General features: G+C 49.3%; 1 protein-coding gene across 1 annotated transcript; it reads left to right on the top strand.

The window, feature by feature from the left end:
• Positions 1-1,961: 1,961 nt before the first annotated feature.
• On the top strand, positions 1,962-17,790 carry TCF15 (transcription factor 15). The gene is made up of 2 exons (XM_033153815.1): positions 1,962-2,572; positions 17,189-17,790. Exons 1-2 carry the CDS (start codon positions 2,078-2,080, stop codon positions 17,264-17,266), a joined length of 573 nt encoding a protein of 190 aa, XP_033009706.1. The 5' UTR covers positions 1,962-2,077; the 3' UTR covers positions 17,267-17,790.
• Positions 17,791-19,033: the final 1,243 nt, after the last annotated feature.

Here is a 19,033-nt window from a genome sequence, read left to right as displayed (position 1 = left end):
CCCTGCCCCCCCCGCCCCTTGCTACGCCCCTGTTCACACTGCATTACGGTGTGGTGCGCTGGTTTGACAGCCACGGACAGGAAGTCCCTACGAAGGGTGGTGAATACAGCACATGATATCATGGGCTGTTGTCCCCTGAGTTCACTAGATGACATCGCAGGAGTCCGCTGCCTCACACCCCAGCCAGCACCTCTTTAATCTCCTACCTTCAGGCAGGAGATATAAAAGTATAGTCAGCCGTACCAACAGGTTAAAGAACAGTTTTTATCTGTGGACTCTTTGGGCTGCTGAATGGGGGGGGGGGATAGTGGTGCATTTGACTTCCGACAAGCACACAGAGTGCGAACAAGACTGAGTGTATGTGTGTATGGGGGGGGGGAAGAGGCTTGTTTAATTTCACTGTACTAAGGTGGTGTAGTGACAATAAAGGTTTATTATTTACTTATTTATTTATTATTATTTTATTGTTGGAGGGAGGCTTCTGCTGGGGAGGAGCAGATCCTCAGTTAACTGAGTATTTTTTTTAAATTACAGGTAGGTAGCCATGTTGGTCTGCCGTAGTCCAAACAAAATAAAAAATAAAAAAAAATTCCTTCCAGTAGCACCTTAGAGATCAACTACGGTAAGTTTATTATTGGTATGAGCTTTCGTATCTGAAGAAGTGTGCATGCACACGAAAGCTCATAGCAAGAACAAACTTAGTTGGTCTATATAAGGTGCTACTGGGAGGAATTTTTTATTTTTTATTTTGTTTTTATTTTTAAAATGTTTTTCAAAAATCCTTTTTGAGGGTGTGGGAGGAGGCAGCTACGCCCACGACTCATGAATTTGCAAATCCGTCTGTGCTTTGCATAACCCTTTCACACTCATTTATTTGGAGAGGATCCCTAAACAGGCAGAGAGAGAGAGAAAAAGAAAGAGAGGGAGAGGGAGAGACTTCAGACACAGCACAAACTTAATTAATGAATTAATGAATTAAAAAATTGTCCAGTAGCACCTTAGAGACCAACTAAGTTTGTTCTGGGTTAGACCGGGTATAAGCTTTCATGTGCATGCACACTTCTTCAGATACACATATACAGCAGTTCCAGTTACAGGTAGGTAGCCGTGTTGGTCTGTCATAGTCAAAACAAAATAAAAAATAAAAAAATTCCTTCCAGTAGCACCTTTGTTGTTGTTCAGTCATTCAGTCGTGTCCGACTCTTCATGACCCCATGGACCAGAGCATGCCAGGCACGCCTATCCTTCACTGCCTCTCGCAGTTTGGCCAAACTCATGTTAGTAGCTTCGAGAACACTGTCCAACCATCTCGTCCTCTGACGTCCCCTTCTCCTTGTGCCCTCCATCTTTCCCAACATCAGGGTCTTTTCTAGGGAGTCTTCTCTTCTCATGAGGTGGCCAAAGTACTGGAGCCTCAACTTCAGGATCTGCCCTTCCAGTGAGCACTCAGGCCTGATGTGATGGATATGTTTGATCTTTTTGCAGTCCATGGGACTCTCAAGAGTCTCTTCCAGCACCATAATTCAAAAGCATCAATTCTTCGCGATCAGCCTTCTTTATGGTCCAGCTCTCACTTCCGTACATCACTACTGGGAAAACCATAGCTTTAACTATACGGACCTTAGAGACCAACTAAGTTTGTTCTTGGTATGAACTTGCGTGTGCATTTTACATTGAAATACAGGACACTCCTGTATTATATATAACAGGACAGCTGGCAACCTTTTGCGCAAACACTCGCGGTGGATGCGCGGCAGCGACACATCCCGGCCAGACGGCTCCAGAAGCCGGATCAGCGCGGCCTTCCCATTGGCCAGGCCGGCGAGGGATGCGCCTCGCCCGGCGCCGCGAATGGCCGGAGGGTATCCCATCGTGGCCACTCGGCTCCGCCCAGCGCCTTTTATAGATATATCTAGACGGCGCCTTGGCGAGCCCTGCAGAGCGCGGCTCCGGAACGCGCGGCTAGGTGTCGGCGAGAGTTCCCCCGCGTCCGACGCGCCTCCGCGGGGCTCCGGCCGCGCGCAGCGCCCGTTGCAGAGAAGCGGCGGCTCTCCTTTCCTCCCCCGACGGCGCGGCCATGGCGTTCGCGTTGCTGCGCCCCGTGGCGGCTCGCGTCCTGTACCCGGAGCTGCGCCTGCTGTCGGAGGAGGACGACGCGTCGGAGGACGACGAGGAGGCGCGCAGCGGAGGCAGCAGCGACGCGTCGGAGCGCTCGTTCGGCTGCTGCCCGGCCGCTGCCCGGCCGCCCGGTGGGCCGGTGGTGGTGGTGAAGCAGCGGCAGGCGGCCAACGCCCGCGAGCGGGACCGGACGCAGAGCGTGAACACGGCCTTCACTGCGCTGCGCACCCTCATCCCCACCGAGCCCGTGGACAGGAAGCTGTCCAAGATCGAGACGCTGCGCCTGGCGTCCAGCTACATCGCGCACCTGGCCAACGTGCTGCTCCTGGGCGACGGCGCCGACGACGGGCAGCCCTGCTTCCGCGCCCTGTGCGGGGCCAAGGGAGACGTGAGGGAGCCGGGCAAGCAGCCGCGCAGCATCTGCACCTTCTGCCTCAGCAACCAGAGGAAGGGGGTGAGTCCTGCTGCCCAAGGGGGCTGCGGGTGGGGGCGCTGTGGGGGCGTCCAGGATAGCTTAGAAGCGCCCAGCCCCCGGGTCCCTAATCCTTCACCTGCAAGCATGGGCTTAGCCAGGATTTTTGTTGGTGGAAGGAAGACTTGTTGGAGGGGCAGAACCGACGTGATGGGTCAGTTAGTTAAGTATTTCGATTGCCCCCCCCCCGCCCCTCCTTGGCTACACCCATGCCTGGAAGCAATTACTCAGCAGCACTCTGTGCATGCTCAGAGGCACGCTTGGTTTGGCAATCGTGGCCCCCGTTGCAAGGCATTCAGAAACAACTCCCCAGGGTGGGGAAGTTTATATAAAAGCCCTCATTTCCCGGGGAGCTAGCAGATTGTTCCTTTACACACAGGTCAGTTTTGCTTCTCCTGTGAAAACCCTCCGTGGCAGGTAGGCAACCGCCTCCTCCTATCAGCTAAGGGGATTCCAATCGGGCCAGCAGAGTTGGTTCTTCATTTTATGTGTTTGTATATATCCCTGTGCTTTTTAGAGACTGTGTCCAACAGGGCTTAACTCCAAACAGGGCCAGAGCTCAGACCTGAATCAAATGCGGTACAGTAGTACTAAAGGAGAAGGGTGTCTCTGGACATGCGCAGAATGCTTTTCTCCTGCTGTTTAAGCAGGGGTGTACACCTGCACTCACCAGGTTGGGAGGAAAGGTTGGAATTCCTGGCTTCTCCAAAGGCTTCAGTGCGGAAACTTCCAATGTTTATCCCCCTTTGTGCAGATGGGTAGACTGAGGTTGGAAGATGGTGGCTAACCCTTAGTTCATTGATGAATGAGTCTAGGGTCCTGATCTAACACCAGCCCTCTGCAATTCTGTTTTTATTGATTGCATTTATACCCCAACTTTTGCTCCTCCTCAAGTGTGGCATACACCTCCCCTCTTTTCATTTAATCTCCACATCAATCCTGTGAAGTAGGTTAGGCTGAGGGGCCACGAATGGCCCAAGGTCACCCAGTAAAGCTTCATGGCAGAGGTTGTAGTCAGACAACCACAAGCCTCCAGGATAGCAAGGCACAGCGTTAGTTCTGAGTGCTTGCATATGCAGTCTGTTTTCCATCTATTTCCTGCATCTCCCCACTGCAAAATAATGAAGGGGGGGGCTGTAGTCAGACATGGCTTCCATCTCTACTGGACTGGCCCTCCTGGATCCGGTCCACTCTTCTGACATTGGGGAGATGAGGACGCTTTGACCTTCATAACTTGCTGGTGGGCCACTTGGCGTAAAACAGGACCCTGGAGTTGAATGATCTTTGGTCTGATCCAGCTGGGCAGTTTTTGCCTTTGAAGGTAGTTAGCGCAGCCAACGCATCCTCAAAATATTTGAGCCTCCTGCGGACAACCGATGGGCACAGCATTCATCCTGATTTGCTTATACGGTGGTCAGGGTGTGCCCAGTATTTATTGAGCACTCATCCTGATCTGCTTGGGGGGGGGAGTGTCTCTACATCTTCCCATTCAGGCACTCCACACTTTTCTATCCACTTTCCAAGTGCTTGTTTCAAAAGTGGTTTTGTGGTGCCAGGGCCACAGAACCGTTAAATCCATTTTATTTGCACACACTTGAAATTCTGGTGTACAAAACAGACGCTCTGGAGGCATCGCCAGTTTGAGCTGCATTTCCTTGAATGAAGAGTTGGTTAGATCAGGAACGGTCCCTTTCACATGTAATGGGAGAAGCCAAGGCTCTGCTTCCTTCCCTTGCTGTGGTGTGCTGCCATGTTTTCCGCCCTGCTTGGAGGAGTAAGCTAGGCATGGAAGTAGTTGTCTATGGCGCATTGAGATGGGTGTGGGGCGAGTGCTTGCTCCTGCACGCAGCTTTCCTCACAGCAGCCACACGTTGTTGTAGGCATTAGAATGCCAGCACATTGTCCCTTCACTCCCGTTTAATCTGAGTTTACCCTTTAAAATAAACCTGTTGCCGCCAATGACCCAAATGCAATATCTGAGCGACCCATTTACAATATGAAGCCCTCGTCTGGAAACACCCCCAGAAGTCTCAATCCATCATAGTTTACAGAGCTGCTCTTTCTGTTTCTCTGCACATGAGGCTGGCCTGCTGCAGTAGGACGTGTTGAATTTTTCAACCTTCAAATTCCAAAAATTAGGGGTGCTAAAAAGTTGTAGCATGATTTGGAAATTCAGAATATATTTTGGTTAAATTAATACAATTTAGTTTTGCTAAATAAGTTGCCTTTGTGTAAAAAATAATAATTGCATAGACATCGTTAAAAATGATTGCCAGGTATTTGCAGTTTTATTACATATTAATATTTAGCATTATTTGGCATTTTCAGAAGGTAAAATTAAAATTCTTGGCTTTTCCAAGAGCAGTTTCTGTACTTTTTAGTCAAACATTGATCTACCAAGCTAAATGTTGTCCACTCACAAAAATAATAGCAGATTTGAATTCCTCACACCCAAAAATGTATTTTTAAGACCCCCTCACTGAAGAAATTTGTCAAAAAATTCACCCTTAAAATGGCATGCCCTCCTGCTTGCAGGAAGCCAGTGAGATGGTTTGGATGTAACACGAAACCAGGGTTTGCTGTAATGTCTGAATCAACACCATCTGATGAACCATCGCTTCCAAGAGGGCACCAAGGCAGGATCCGAAGCTATAGTTTAGAGAAGCATGGTGACTTAGTGGCAGAAACCAGGGACAGCTGCTGCCCAACAGTGCAGACAATATTGAGTTAGATAGGCCCCACAGTGTTTCCCAAACTTGTTTCTCCAGCTGTTGTTGGACTACAAATCCCATCATCCCTTACCAGTGGTCATGCTAGCTAGGGATGATGGGAGTTGTAGTCCAAAACAACAGCTGTCGACCCAAATTTGAGAAACGTCATCGGCCTCAGTATAAGGCTGCTTTCTGTGTTACTATGAGCAAAGTAGACCAGTGTTCTGACCTAGCACAGACCATAGCTGTCAACTTTTCCCTTTTCTTGCGAGGAATCCTATTTGGAATAAGGGAATTTCCCTTTAAAAAAAAGGGAAACGTTGACAGCTATGCCACAGACCAGAGCTAAAACAGTTGACCAGAGCTGAATAGAAAAGTGGTGTTGCATTATTTAGTTCATAAAGTTTATATACTGCTTGGCTGTCCCCCATCCCCCCCCCCCGAAAACCCGGTTTTCAAATTACACTGAATATATATGTATGAACGGAGATAAGGAAACAAAACACCAAGAAGACGCACAATGGTGGACAAAAATCCGTTTCAGCTGCTCCGTCTTTTCCAGTTCACTTTGTTTTCTCGGTTGTCAATGGAGAAAGTGATAACATTCAGTTCCTGAAGAGATATCCTGGTTTCAAATAATGTTTTTTTGTGTGTGTGTGTTTGCTTTAGGGACCCTTGTTGTTGTTCTTTGTACTGATTTAGTATAATAAGGCTGCTTCCGATATTCCTTTATAAGGTAGCTTGCAAGCTGGGGTTAGTTTGGGGTGGTTGTTGTTTTTCAGCAAACTGTGGCTCAGCAGTGCCATGGCTTGGGCTGTTGCATCACCCACAGACTCTACTGCGTGTGGAATGGCAACCAGGAGGTCTTTTGGCAAGCTGAGGTAGCAGGACAAATAACAAACCATGGTTGGCTTGTGTGTGTCTGATGCAGAACATGCAATAGTCTACGGCTAGTACAAACCAGCCATAGTTATGTCTGAGTTATGTTATGTCTGAACCAGCCTATATATTCAGTAATGGTTGATGTGGGGAGGGACCCCCAGCATACCTCTGAATACCATTGGGTGACGGTGACCTTTAGTGTTAAAGGCAAAGGGATCCCTGACCGTTAGGTCCAGTCACGGACGACTCTGGGGTTGCAGTGCTCATCTCGCTTTATTGGCCGAGGGAGCCGGAGTACAGCTTCCGGGTCATGTGGCCAGCATGACTAAGCCACTTCTGGCGAACCAAAGCAGCGCACGGAAACACCGTTTACCTTCCCGCCGGAGCGGTACCTATTTATCTACTTGCACTTTGACGTGCTTTCAGACTGCTAGGTTGGCAGGAGCTGGGACCGAGCAACGGGAGCTCACCCTGTCGCAGGGATTCGAACTGCCAACCTTCTGATCGGCAAGCCCTAGGCTCTGTGGTTTAGAACACAGCACCACCTGCATCCTTTAGTGTTGTGGGGGGCCAAAGGTTCCCCACCCCTGATCTAGGGACTCCCCATTGATTCTGGTGGAATTGGTATCCTATTATGAAAACTGGGGCTTGCCCCTTGATCTCCAGCGTGACAACGACATGGGGAGGAAGGGGTCATTCTGTTCTTGCAGAGTTGCCTCCAAGGGGCTAAAAATTATTTAGGCAAAGCCTGTTTAATGTCTGCAGGTCGGTTTTATATTGATGATCTCGTGCACCAACGCGTGAGCCTCAGAGCATCTTTTATGAATGAGCCTTTGCTCTCTTTCCTCTTCTGAAACCCTGTAGGCTCTTTTGGCTGCAGAGGCTACAGACTTTACCAATTGCCTTCCCCAGCCTGGTGCCCTCCAAATAATAGGATCATAGAGTTGGAAGGGACCCCAAGGATCAGCAAGCAGCTCTCCCTAGAGCGGAACTGAAAGTTTTGTCCAGTTTTATGAAATCAAGTTGTACTCACACATTCAAGAGCCTTTTCAAGTTTTGCTCGTGAAATCTGACTTGGTTGGGGAACTCATTAAAGTTCAGCCACCTAAATAAACTCATTACTTTTGCACCTTGCAGTAAAATGCAAATAAATTCACAGTTGGCTCTGATCCATAATTGGTACTGATAGTTTAAGAAAATGTGCATTGTGACAAGGGAGACCTTGCATACTCTGCTCTCCTGAACTACACCTTCTCCACAGCTGCTGGCAGCTTGAAGGAGTTCATGGAATTGCTTACTTCTGAGTAGACCCTTTCCCAACGAGTAGCAGGGCAACTCTGGGCATGGTGATGCATGCTACGATTTCACCCTTCAGCCTGGATCCTAAACTTTTGGCACTGGCATTCTTGAGGACTGGGGGTGGGGTTCTCCCTCTTCCTTAGACAGCTCCTTGGGATTCCCCTCCAGGTCACAACCTGGAAGGCCCCTCAAGGGGGGTCTGCAGCACAGGGTTCAGGGGACCCTGCCTGCTGCTTAAGGTCCTCAAGCTGTGAGGAATCTGGTTCTTTCTCAGAGTAGGTTGGTGGACTCTCCTTCACTGGAGGTGGGTAGCCATCTGCCAAGAAGTCTTTACCTGTGGTTCCTGCATTGCCAGGGATTGGGACCCTCAGGGGTCCTTTCCAATTCTATGCTCCTACGACTCCTCATAGGTTACCAGTTCAGGCATAGGCATGGTGCTCTGCCTAAGACCCTGAGGAATCACAGCTAATAATAATAATTAATACCCCAGCCACTCTGGGTGGCTTCCAACAGAATATTAAAACAGAATAAAACATCAAACATTAAAAACTTCCCTAAACAGGGCTGCATTCAGATGTCTTCTAAAAGTCAGATAGTTGTTTATTTCTTTGACATCTGATGGGAGGGCGTTCCACAGGGCGGGTGCCACCACCGAGAAGGCCCTCTGCCTGGTTCCCTGTAACCTCATTTCCCCCAGTGAGGGAACCACCAGAAAACCCTCGGAGCTGGACTTCAGTATCCGGGCTGGACAATGGGAGTGGAGATGCTCCTTCAGGTATACTGGGCCGAGGCCGTTTAGGGCTTTAAAGGTCAGTGCCAACACTTTGAATTGTGCTCAGAAACGTACTGGGAGCCAATGTAGGTGTTATGTGGTCTCGGCGGCCACTCCCAGTTACCAGTCTAGCAGCTGCAATCTGGGTTAGTTGTAGTTTCCAGGTCACCTTCGGAGGTAGCCCCACATAGAGCGCATTGCAGTAGTCCAAGCGGGAGATAACCAGAGCATGCACCACTCTGGCGAGACAGTCTGCGGGCAAGTAGGGTCTCAACAGACTAGACAATCCCATGCTAACTGGACCTTCTGTGGCAGAATGGGGCGGTGTGACTGACTCTTCACCAGAAAGTTGGTGGTCTGAGCCCACCCAAGAACAGCTGTGGGCAGAATTCCTGCATTGCAGGGGATTGGACTAGATGAGCCTTGGGGGCCCTTCCAGCTCCAGAATTCTATGATTCTATTTCGAGCTGCATTTGCAGCATCTTGTGTTCCTTACAGCATCACTAACAGCAGGTGAGCTTTGCAGGGAGACTGACTGTGTCTCTGTGTTGTCTAGCCTCAGTAATCAGGACACACATATCATCTCCTGATCTTTGGGTCTTTGCAGCACTTTAATGGACTGTCAAGGGAATTCAGTTTTTTTGGTAGCAGTGGCTTTTAACATAACATTTTCACAGCATGACACAGCCAAAGTGTAGAATCCAACAGCAGGAATGCAATCGGATTGAACATTCCTGCATTGCAGGGGGTTGGGCTAGATACAGGCATGTCCAACACATAGATCATGATCTACCGGTAGATCACTGGAAGTCTGTGGTAGATCACTGGCTCCCCCCAAAGAAGCCCAAGAACGTTGGCTCCCCTAAAAAAAAAGGCTAAACATTTTAGCCTTGCAGCCCATAACAAGAAGCTCAACAACTTTAAAAAACAGGGCTTTCCTTCCTTTAAAAAAGCTCAGCTGTGACCTGAACCCCCAAAAAGGGGGTAGATCACTGTCAGTTTTTATCTCTGTGAGTAGATCGCAGTCTCTTGGGAGTTGGCCACCCCTGGGTCACTAGATTATTCTCGTAGTCGCTTCAAACACTACAATTCTGTGAATAGCAGCTCCATTCAATAGCTTCTAATTAGTGGAAGAGCACATGGGTTTCATGTATAATGCCCAGTCCAGCATCTCTGGTTGCAGAGAAAGACATGTACTGGTCAGCAAGCAGACAACTGTACTGTATTGATCTTTGAAAAGCAATGCTCTGCTCCAAATAATAAGCAGCCTTCACCAACCCGGTGCCCTCCAGATGTTCTGCAACTCTTCCCCAGCCACCATGGCCAATGATCAGAGATTATGGGATCTGCAGTGTGAAGCAACTTCACAGGTTGTTGGAAGGAGATATGGAAATGTTGGCAGGATCACAGCGGTGTGTGGTTTTGTCCTTCAAGCCATGGTAGTTTCAACTTCCAAAAATGGAGAAGATGACGAGGGGAGCCCAGGATATGCATTTGTTCTGTTTTGAAAAAACTGGCTCGATCGAAAAGTTTTCTTTTCTAAGTGCTGGGAAGGAGTGTGACCTTTTTTATTTCCAAAGCGACTGAAGGAGACCCTTAATCCAGGGTTCAGCCTGGGAGCTGGCTGTCATTCCAGACTCGCTCCGGCTTCCGGCTATTCCCCAGCTGGTGATGACATCATGACCTTCGCCATGGCAACCTTCTGTGAGGCCATAAGCAAGACTTCTGGCAGCCTGGCGGGGAGAGGCAGGAAGGGCGACGCTCCAGGTCCCATGCCCCCTTCTGCCAAAACGGCCATTGCTCTTAGTCCCTAAGAGATGGTAGATCAGCTTGCATGAGTTGTGCATGCAGAAGATCCTGGGTTCACTCCCTGCTGTCTCCAGGCACAGCTGAGAACGACCCCTGCCTGGAACCCTGGAGGGTCTCTGCCAGTTGCTGTGGGCAGCACTGAGCTTGGTGGAGCCAAGTGGGCAGACTAACAGTGCAAGGCAGATTCCCAGGTTCCACCGGGTGTGCCTGCTTCCCCTGCAAAAGCCTCTCCTCCCCTAAGTTTGCAAAGCAAAGGCGTTCACTCTTTCAGTTTCTCTATTTAAGGCTGGGAAAATGAGGAGCCTGGAAATTCATTTCTACAAATTTCTGCTTCACTTTGCAAGTCCTTGTCACTGGAGTTTAAAGCCCTCTTGGAAATTTGTGGGCATCAATTGGAAGGGACCGTGAGGGTCTTTTGCCCAACCTGTGAACTCTGCGGCTAAGAGTCTACTGATGCTGGACTAGATGATCCATTGACGTGATCTAGTAGGCTCTTGCATTCTTATGCTTACTGGGAGGCAGAAGGGGAAAGTGAGGGAGCAGCGAGGTTGGAGCTCTGCAAGCAGACTGGTGGAGCCAACTTGGAATTCTCTCCAGCACATCTGCAATGGGCAAACCTCACCCCAGCTTCACCCCTACCCCTTACCCCCCTGGTGATCAGCAGCAACACAACTGACAACAGCAGTGACTGCTGGTGCACCAAGAAGAAGAAGAGTTTGGATTTGATATCCCGCTTTTCACTACCCGAAGGAGTCTCAAAGCGGCTCACATTCTCCTTTCCCTTCTTCCTCCCCCACAACAAACACTCTGTGAAGTGAGTGGGGCTGAGAGACTTCAAAGAAGTGTGACTAGCCCAAGGTCACCCAGCAGCTGCATGTGGAGGAGGGGAGACGCGAACCTGGTTCACCAGATTACGAGTCTACTGCTCTTAACCACTACACCACACTGGCTCCACTACACCACAGTGTGACCAACACACTGTCTGCTGCTGGGCTGATCCAGAATCCTTGGTTGTTCCCAGTATGTGTGTGTGTGTGTGTGTGTGTGTGTGTGTGTATGAAGGCATTATTCAGAACAGCGCCTTGCACAACCCACTAAGAAAGACAATAGCACAATAACATTCAGAACAGAAGCAATTGCACAGTTACTCACAGTGCAATTAAAGCTGGAGGTGTAAATGATTATCAGACTTTGGAAAACCAGATATTACTGGGTCAAAATCTTCATTTAATGTTGCATTAAACTTAAATTCAACAGAATTGATGAACTTGACCCAGTGATACCAGGTTTCCTAAAGTCTAATAGTCACTTACAGCTCCACCTCTTGCCCCCTTGTCTTTTGGTGGCCCCATAAGTAATCCACACCCCAACCAGGAGGCAGTACCATCCCCTTTGGGAGCAGGTGCTCTAGAGAATTCTGGGACATGGGTGTTGTTAGAGGGTGGCCCAGGGTGACTGAACCTTTCGTCTTTCACACCAGGCTTTAGAAAGCATGGTTTTCACTGTGCTTACAGTGGCTGGTGAGACCCCCAGCTACCTGCCCAGAGATATCTCTACCCCATAAGTAACGCACATACCCTGAGCCCTTTCAATACCTAGTAATGACCATGTTCCGAGACCAGTGGCAGGATTCGAGCTCTCAAACGTCAGCAGCACCCTGTGTGACACTAAAATTTGGCAACCCCCCACCTGTTCTGCAGCATTCCTATGGTGCCCGCTGCGGCCAAACCGGGCGCGCCACCCTAAAACTGCCTCTGCCCGAGGCATTCGGATCGCATGAGCGCTGGCTGCTGGGCTGAGAGGTTACCTTGAAATGAATCAAATGGTGCATTGCAGGAGAAGGTTGAGCATGGAAAAAAGGTCCCTTTCAGCCAGCTAGGCTGCCAAGAAAGAAGATTCCGCCTAAACATCAGGAAGAACTTCCTGACAGTGAGAGCTGTTTGACTGTGGAATTTGCTGCCAAGGAGTGTGGTGGAGTCTCCTTCTTTGGAGGTCTTTAAGCAGAGGCTTGACAGCCATCTGTCGGGAATAATAATAATAATAATAATAATAATAATAATAATTTGTGCCCCGCCCATCTGGCTGGATTTCCCCAGCCACTCTGGGCGGCTTCCAACAAAAATCAGATACAAAAATATCACACATTAAAAACTTCCCTGAAAAGGGCTGCCTTCAGGTTTTTTCTGAATGTCAGATAGTTGTTTATCTCCTTGACCTGTGATGGGAGGGTGTTCCACAGGGCGGGTGCCACTACCGAGAAGGCCCTCTGCCTGGTTCCATGTAGCTTTGCTTCTCGCAGTGAGGGAACCGCCAGAAGGCCCTCGGCGCTGGATCTCAGTGTCCGGGCTGAATGATGGGGGTGGAAACGCTCCTTCAGGTATACAGGACCGAGGCCGTTTAGGGCTTTAAAGGTCAGCACCAACACTTTGAATTGTGCTCGGAAACGTACTGGGAGCCAATGTAGATCTCTCAGGACCGGTGTTATGTGGTCCCGGCGGCCACTCCCAGTCACCAGTCTAGCTGCCGCATTCTGGATTAATTGCAGTTTCCGGGTCACCTTCAAAGGTAGCCCCACATACAGCGCATTGCAGTAGTCCAAGCGGGAGATAACCAGAGCATGCACCACTCTGGTGAGACAGTCCGCGGGCAGGTAGGGTCTCAGCCTGCGTACCAGGTGGAGCTGGTACACAGCTGCCCTGGACACAGAATTAACCTGCGCCTCCATGGACAGCTGTGAGTCCAAAATGACTCCCAGGCTGCGCACCTGGTCCTTCAGGGGCACAGTTACCCCATTCTTTGATGGTGTTTCCTGCTTGGCAGGGTGTTGGACTGGATGGCCCTTGGGGTCTCTTCCAACTCTAGGATTCTATGATTCAATGACCTTGGGGTGCCAAGTGGCAAAAGGCTTATGGAACCAGCCTGGCAAAGCCTCACCCACCAAAACCGAACTCTCTGCTCCCCAGCTGGTGAGTAGAGAGTTAATCCTGATCTCTGCAGGATTGCAGAGAGTGACAGCAGCTGGTGGGCAGCTGGATGTGGTTTGGGAGGTGGGAATGGTCTCACCAGCTAGTCGTCCCCCACCCCTGGCATAGATAATTATCTTTGCATGCAGTGGTTTGTAATTAGCTTTTTTCTTTTCTTTTCTTGCAGCTCCTGTTCATAAACCAAAGGAAATATTGCTAGGGGTGGTGGGGAGGGGAGTGTCACAGTACTGATCTGGATTTTCTCAAAAACGTGACCCTACTCAGAGTTCATTGGTTTAAAACGTCTTTAGCAATGCAACATGCAGCTTATGGCTATGCCTGCAGGATGGTGAGTCTCAGCCCGGGGGGAGGGGGTGGGCAGCGGTGTAGCCCTCCAGGCATCTTTCTCTTGCCCCCCAGGACTCTCCCCAGGTCACACCACCCCCTGAGCCGCCCCCCTTTACCACCCCCGTTTTGCCCCATCTTCAAGTGCTTTTCGCTTGCCTAAAAAGATGCTACGCCTTGCTTGCCTGGAAAGAGGATAGTGAGCGTTGTGTGAATGTGACGCCCCGGGCCTTCTGTACAAAAGGCATTGATTGCCCTGCCCTCTTTTATCTGTTTGATGGACGGCCGCCCCGACTCGGCCCCGGACACACTGACCAGATGCTTGGAAGCTGTGGCTGGATGGCTGCGTGGGAGCTGGTTGAAGTGAAATCCTTCAAAGACAGGCGTCCCCTGGCTGGGCCAGGATGACTTGGGGTTGGGGGGCCAATTCCCATCTCTTGCACGGGCTCATTAGTGCCAGCGCCTTCTGTCAAGAGCTTGGGTGTAACCTTCGACATCTCCCTTTCCATGGAGGCGCAGGTTGCAGCCACAGCAAAGGTGGCATTTTTCCATCTCCGCCGTATCAAGCAGTTGGTCCCTTACCTCTCTCGCCCTGATCTGGCCACTGTGATCCATGCGATGGTCTCCTCCAGGCTTGATTATTGTAACTCGCTCTACTCGGTGCTGCCCTTGAAGCTGACCCAGAAACTCCAGCAGGTGCAGAATGCAGCTGCAAGACTCCTCACAGGGTCCTCGTCCCGGGACCACATTCATCCAGTGCTTCACCAGCTGCACTGGCTCCCGGTGGAGTACAGGGTCAGCTTTAAGGTGCTGGGTTTGACCTTTAAAGCCCTATGCAGCCTAGGATCCTCGTACCTACGGGACCGCCTCTCCTGGTATGCCCCATGGAGGACCTTGAGGTCCACAAATAACAACACTTTGGACGTCCCCTGGTCTCAACTAGGGCCAGGGCCTTTTCAGTACTGGCTCCGACTTGGTGGAACGCTCTTGTCACGAGAGACCAGGGCCCTGCGGGATTTGACATCTTTCCGCAGGGCCTGCAAGACGGAGCTGTTCCGCCTGGACTTCGGTTTGGACTCAGTCTGACCCTTACGTTTCCCTCCCCTTATGGTTTTGATTTATGGGCTACTACTAAAATGAGACTTCATTTTAAATTGTATTTTAACCCGTATTTTAATTAACTGTTTTTTCTTTCTTTTACGTTTTTATTGTAATTTTATTGGTGTTAGCTGCCCTGAGCCCGGTTCTGGCCGGGGTATAAATAAAAACCCTGGTGCTACTCACCACTGTTACATGGCCCCTGGAAGGTTACACAGACGGGAATGTGGCCCTCCGTCTGAAAAGAGTCCCCCACCCTCAGCTTCTTAGCCACTACGCCAGGGCGTAGGCCAATGTTATTAGACACATGTTGGAGGGGCCTGAAGTAACCCATTCACTCAGTGGACTCACAAGCCTGAAAGAAGCTGAGGGGGGTTGTTGTGACTGTTGCAAGATAATGCAGGTGAATTGTTTTACTTCCTGTGTTTCTTCTTCCTCTCCAGGGACCTCAATGTGGCATTCTTGTTAGATTTATACCAATGTTATGTATCTGATGTTAGCCACCCTGAGCCCGACTTCGGCCGGGGAGGGCGGGATATAAATAAAAGTTTATTATTATTATTACTTGTTATTATTCCTTTGTAAGAAAATGTGAAATAACGTAAAACCATTTTTGCAGGGGGGGGGAATCAATGGGGGGGGGTGTGACAAGAAATTTTCCACACCGGGTACCACCTGACCTTCCTACGCTTCTGGGGGTGGGTTAGGCTGAGGGGCAGTGAATGCCCCCCCAGTCACCACCCTTTGATGCAAACCCTGGTCTTCCACAGCTCCTAGTCTAACCCTAAACTGTTAGAAACTCAAATATAGAAGCTAATCGCCAAATAGCACCTTAGGTTACGACTCCCATGATGGAACGTCTAAGCGCCATTTTCTCCTCAATGTGATTTATTGCTGCTATTATTTTTCATTTCATTTATATACAGCTTTATATTTTAAAGAAAAAAAATCTCAGTGCTGTTTACCTTAAACAAAAAACAAATTCAAGCTTCAAGGAAAACATTTCAGATCCATCTCTAAATGACAATTTGCTTTACCAATATTTATTTACCTACTTCATTTATGTGGCTGTCCCATAGCAGGAGGACTCTAGGAAGCCAGGGTGGTGTAGTGGTTAGAGTGTCGGACTTGGACCTGGGAGATCAGGGTTCAAATCCCCACACAGCCTGGAAGCTCTCTGGGTGACCTTGGAGTCAGTCACAGCCTCTTCGCCTGCCTCACAGGGTTGTTGTAGGGATTGTTGTTGTTGTTGTTTAGTCGTTTAGTCATGTCCGACTTTTTGTGACCCCATGGACCAGAGCACGCCTATCTTTCACTGCCTCCCGCAGTTTGGCCAAGCTCATGCTAGTCGCTTCGAGAACACTGTCCAACCATCTCATCCTCTGTCATCCCCTTCTCCTTGTGCCCTCCATCTTTCCCAACATCAGGGTCTTTTCCAGGGAGTCTTCTCTTCTCATGAGGTGGCCAAAGTATTGGAGCCACAACTTCAGGATCTGTCCTTCTAGTGAGCACTCAGAGCTGATTTCCTTCAGAATGGATAGGTTTGATCTTCTTGCAGTCCATGGGACTCTCAAGAGTCTCCTCCCAGCACCATAATTCAAAAGCATCAATTCTTTGGTGATCAGCCTTCTTTATGATCCAGCTCTCACTTCCATACATCACTACTGGGAAAACCATAGCTTTAACTATACAGACCTTTGTTGGCAAGGTGGTGTCTTTGCTTTTTAAGATGCTGTCTAGGTTTGTCATTGCTTTCCTCCCAAGAAGCAGGCGTCTTCTAATTTCGTGACTGCTGTCACCATCTGCAGTGATCATGGAGCCCAAGAAAGTGAAATCTCTCACTGCCTCCATTTCTTCCCCTTCTATTTGCCAGGAGGTGATGGGACCAGTGGCCACGATCTTAGTTTTTTTGAAGTTGAGCTTCAGACCATATTTTGCGCTCTCCTCTTTCACCCTCATTAAAAGGTTCATTAATTCCTCCTCACTTTCTGCCATCAAGGTTGTGTCATTGTGTAGGGATTACCGGTAACTAAAGAGGGAGGTGAACCATGTACTCTTTGGAGGAAATGTGGGGTATGAATGCAATAAATACCGGTAAGTTCTTTCGCTGACCTGCTTAAGAAAGCTAGAGGGGCCAGCCAGATGTCAATCACCAGTTAAATAAATTGGAGTTCTTTTTTTTTTAGTTAAAATAAACTTTATTTAAATTCCAAATTTACAAAAAAGAAAGAAAAAAGAAAAAAAACAATAATAATAATACATAAAAATTACATAAACGCACATAACTTAACTAAACAAAACATAAATCCTATATCACACTTAATTTCCCTACCCATACCCCACCCTCCCTGATTTCCCTCCCCCCTTCCCCCTGTTACTTCACAACCTTCTCTTTACTGCATTAATGTCATCTTTTCTCTATCTACATGCTCTATTATCTCTTGTATCTGTCCTATTCCTTTACATCAATGATTTGGGTCTTTAATATTCTCCAATAAATTGGAGTTCTTGTTAGTAAATGCACCAATAAAAAACAGACCAAGAACTCAGTCACCAGCCTGGAATCCAGAGTTCTCCATGTGGTCGCAAATGAGCCCATGCCAGTCGCAAAATGCACCAGATGCCTGGGGAATTTCTAGCACTGACTCTAACCACTGCACCCCACAGCCTTGGGCTGGTCCGGCACTGCTTTCAACACTTTCTCTACCTTCCTTTCCAGGGCATCCGGCGGGATCTGGGCGGGGGCAACTGCCTGAAGGCGAGAGGCGTGAGCCACCTCAAGGTGCTGCGGAGATGAGACGGAGGAGAGACAACCGCCTGTCTGAGAAGCCAAGGTGGGCTTGATGCCTGGGGCGGCTTGAATTGGATGTTCCTGACTGGGGCAAGAGGGTAGGGTGACTGGAACCAGGGTGGGCTCGGTGCTGGCGGGTGACAAGCTCCAAGACGACGGGGAAGCTCGCCCTGCGGACTCGGAGGAGACGGGAGAGGGTGGGAACGACACCCCCCCAAACCGAGCTGCAGTGCAACGAGGGATTGCGGTTTGCCAAGGAGAGATGGGACAAACCATTCCTTGGACATCTGCCCAGATCCAGGAGGAGCCACCCCACCACCGGTGCTCTTCCAGTAGGGGAGAGGGCACAAGAACTTAGTGGATCCTGGGGGGGTGGGCAGGGGCTCCTGAGACCTCTAGCCTACTTTCGAATGGACAACGTTGAAACAGAGCTTTATCCAAGATGATTGCTGGTCCGTATGATCACTGTCGGTAGTTGTTATTATTTCCTCATTCAGCAGGGCTTGAAAATAAAGTTATTTTTCACATCCTCGTGTGACTCTCTGTTTGCCACGTCCCAGAACCTTCTTTTATTCTCAGAGGCCCATCCCACTAAGGAGAGCTTGGCTCGGCCCCAATCCCACTTACTAATAAAAATGAAACTGTTCTCAGTAAACAAAATGAAGCAAAGCTAAAGAGCAGAATGAACTGATGCTGCAGCAAGTTGAAAGCAGCGTAAGATTGGGCGTTATCAGTGAACTGATTTCCGTCATGTTTCTAGCTGAGAACAATTCCAAAAGGCGTGTGTGTATGAAACCATAGAGCTACAGGACTACGGGGGTCAACTAGTCCAACTCCCTGCAATGCAGGAATCTTTTGCCCAACCTGGGGCTCGAACCCACGACCCTGAGATTGAGAGTCTCGTGCTCTACAGACCGAGACTCTGAAGCTCCACGTGATTCGAACCTCATGCTTACGGACTGAGCTATTTGATCCACATCTCCAACATTTATCCGAGCCTAACTTGCATAATCGAACCGTCGACCTTCCCGATCGGCGAGCCCTAGGCTCTGTGGTTTAACCCACAGCGCCACCCGTGGTTCGAATCCCCGTGATGGGGTGAGCTCCCATTGCTTGGTCCCAGCTCCTGCCAACCTAGCAGTTTGAAAGCAAGTCAAAGTGCAAGTAGATAAATAGGTACCTCTCTGGCGGGAAGGTAAACGGCATTTCGGTGCGCTGCTCTGGTTCGCCAGAAGCGGCTTAGTCATGCTGGCCACATGACCCGGAAGCTGTACACCGGCTCCCTCGGCCAGTAAAGCGAGATGAGCGCCGCAACCCCAGAGTCATCTGCGACTGGACCTAACGATCAGGGTCCCTTTAACTTGCATATTAACTTCACATTTTAAGGTGTTAAATACCATTGATATAGGGCTTTTAAGTAGTCCTTTAGATCTGCTGAAATTCTATTACGATGGAAGTCATCCTGATTTTTTTTAAAAAAAACTATCAGCAGCGAACCTTTGCAGCAACAGATCCTTGTGCTGACAGGTAGCACCGAGAACTCAGCCAAATTTGCACACCTAGAAGAAGAAGAGGAGGAGTTTGGATTTGATATCCCGCTTTATCACTACCCGAAGGAGTCTCAAAGCGGCTCACATTCTCCTTTCCCTTCCTCCCCCACAACAAACACTCTGTGAGGTGAGTGGGGCTGAGAGACTTCAGAGAAGTGTGACTAGCCCAAGGTCACCCAGCAGCTGCATGTGGAGGAGCGGGGAATCGAACCTGGTTCACCAT

This window comes from Lacerta agilis, chromosome 6 (genome assembly GCF_009819535.1).
Source record: "Lacerta agilis isolate rLacAgi1 chromosome 6, rLacAgi1.pri, whole genome shotgun sequence".
NCBI lineage: Eukaryota > Metazoa > Chordata > Lepidosauria > Squamata > Lacertidae > Lacerta > Lacerta agilis.
The sequence above is the reverse complement of the archived record's forward strand: the minus strand, read 5'-3'. Positions and strand labels throughout refer to the sequence as shown.

Excerpts from the sequence above, each read along its gene's own strand:
- TCF15 (XM_033153815.1), top strand. The coding sequence starts at position 2,078 with ATGGCGTTCGCGTTGCTGCGCCCCGTGGCGGCTCGCGTCCTGTACCCG. Across the intron at positions 2,573-17,188 it reads TCAGCAACCAGAGGAAGGGG|GGCATCCGGCGGGATCTGGG; the intron begins GTGAGTCCTGCT and ends CTTCCTTTCCAG.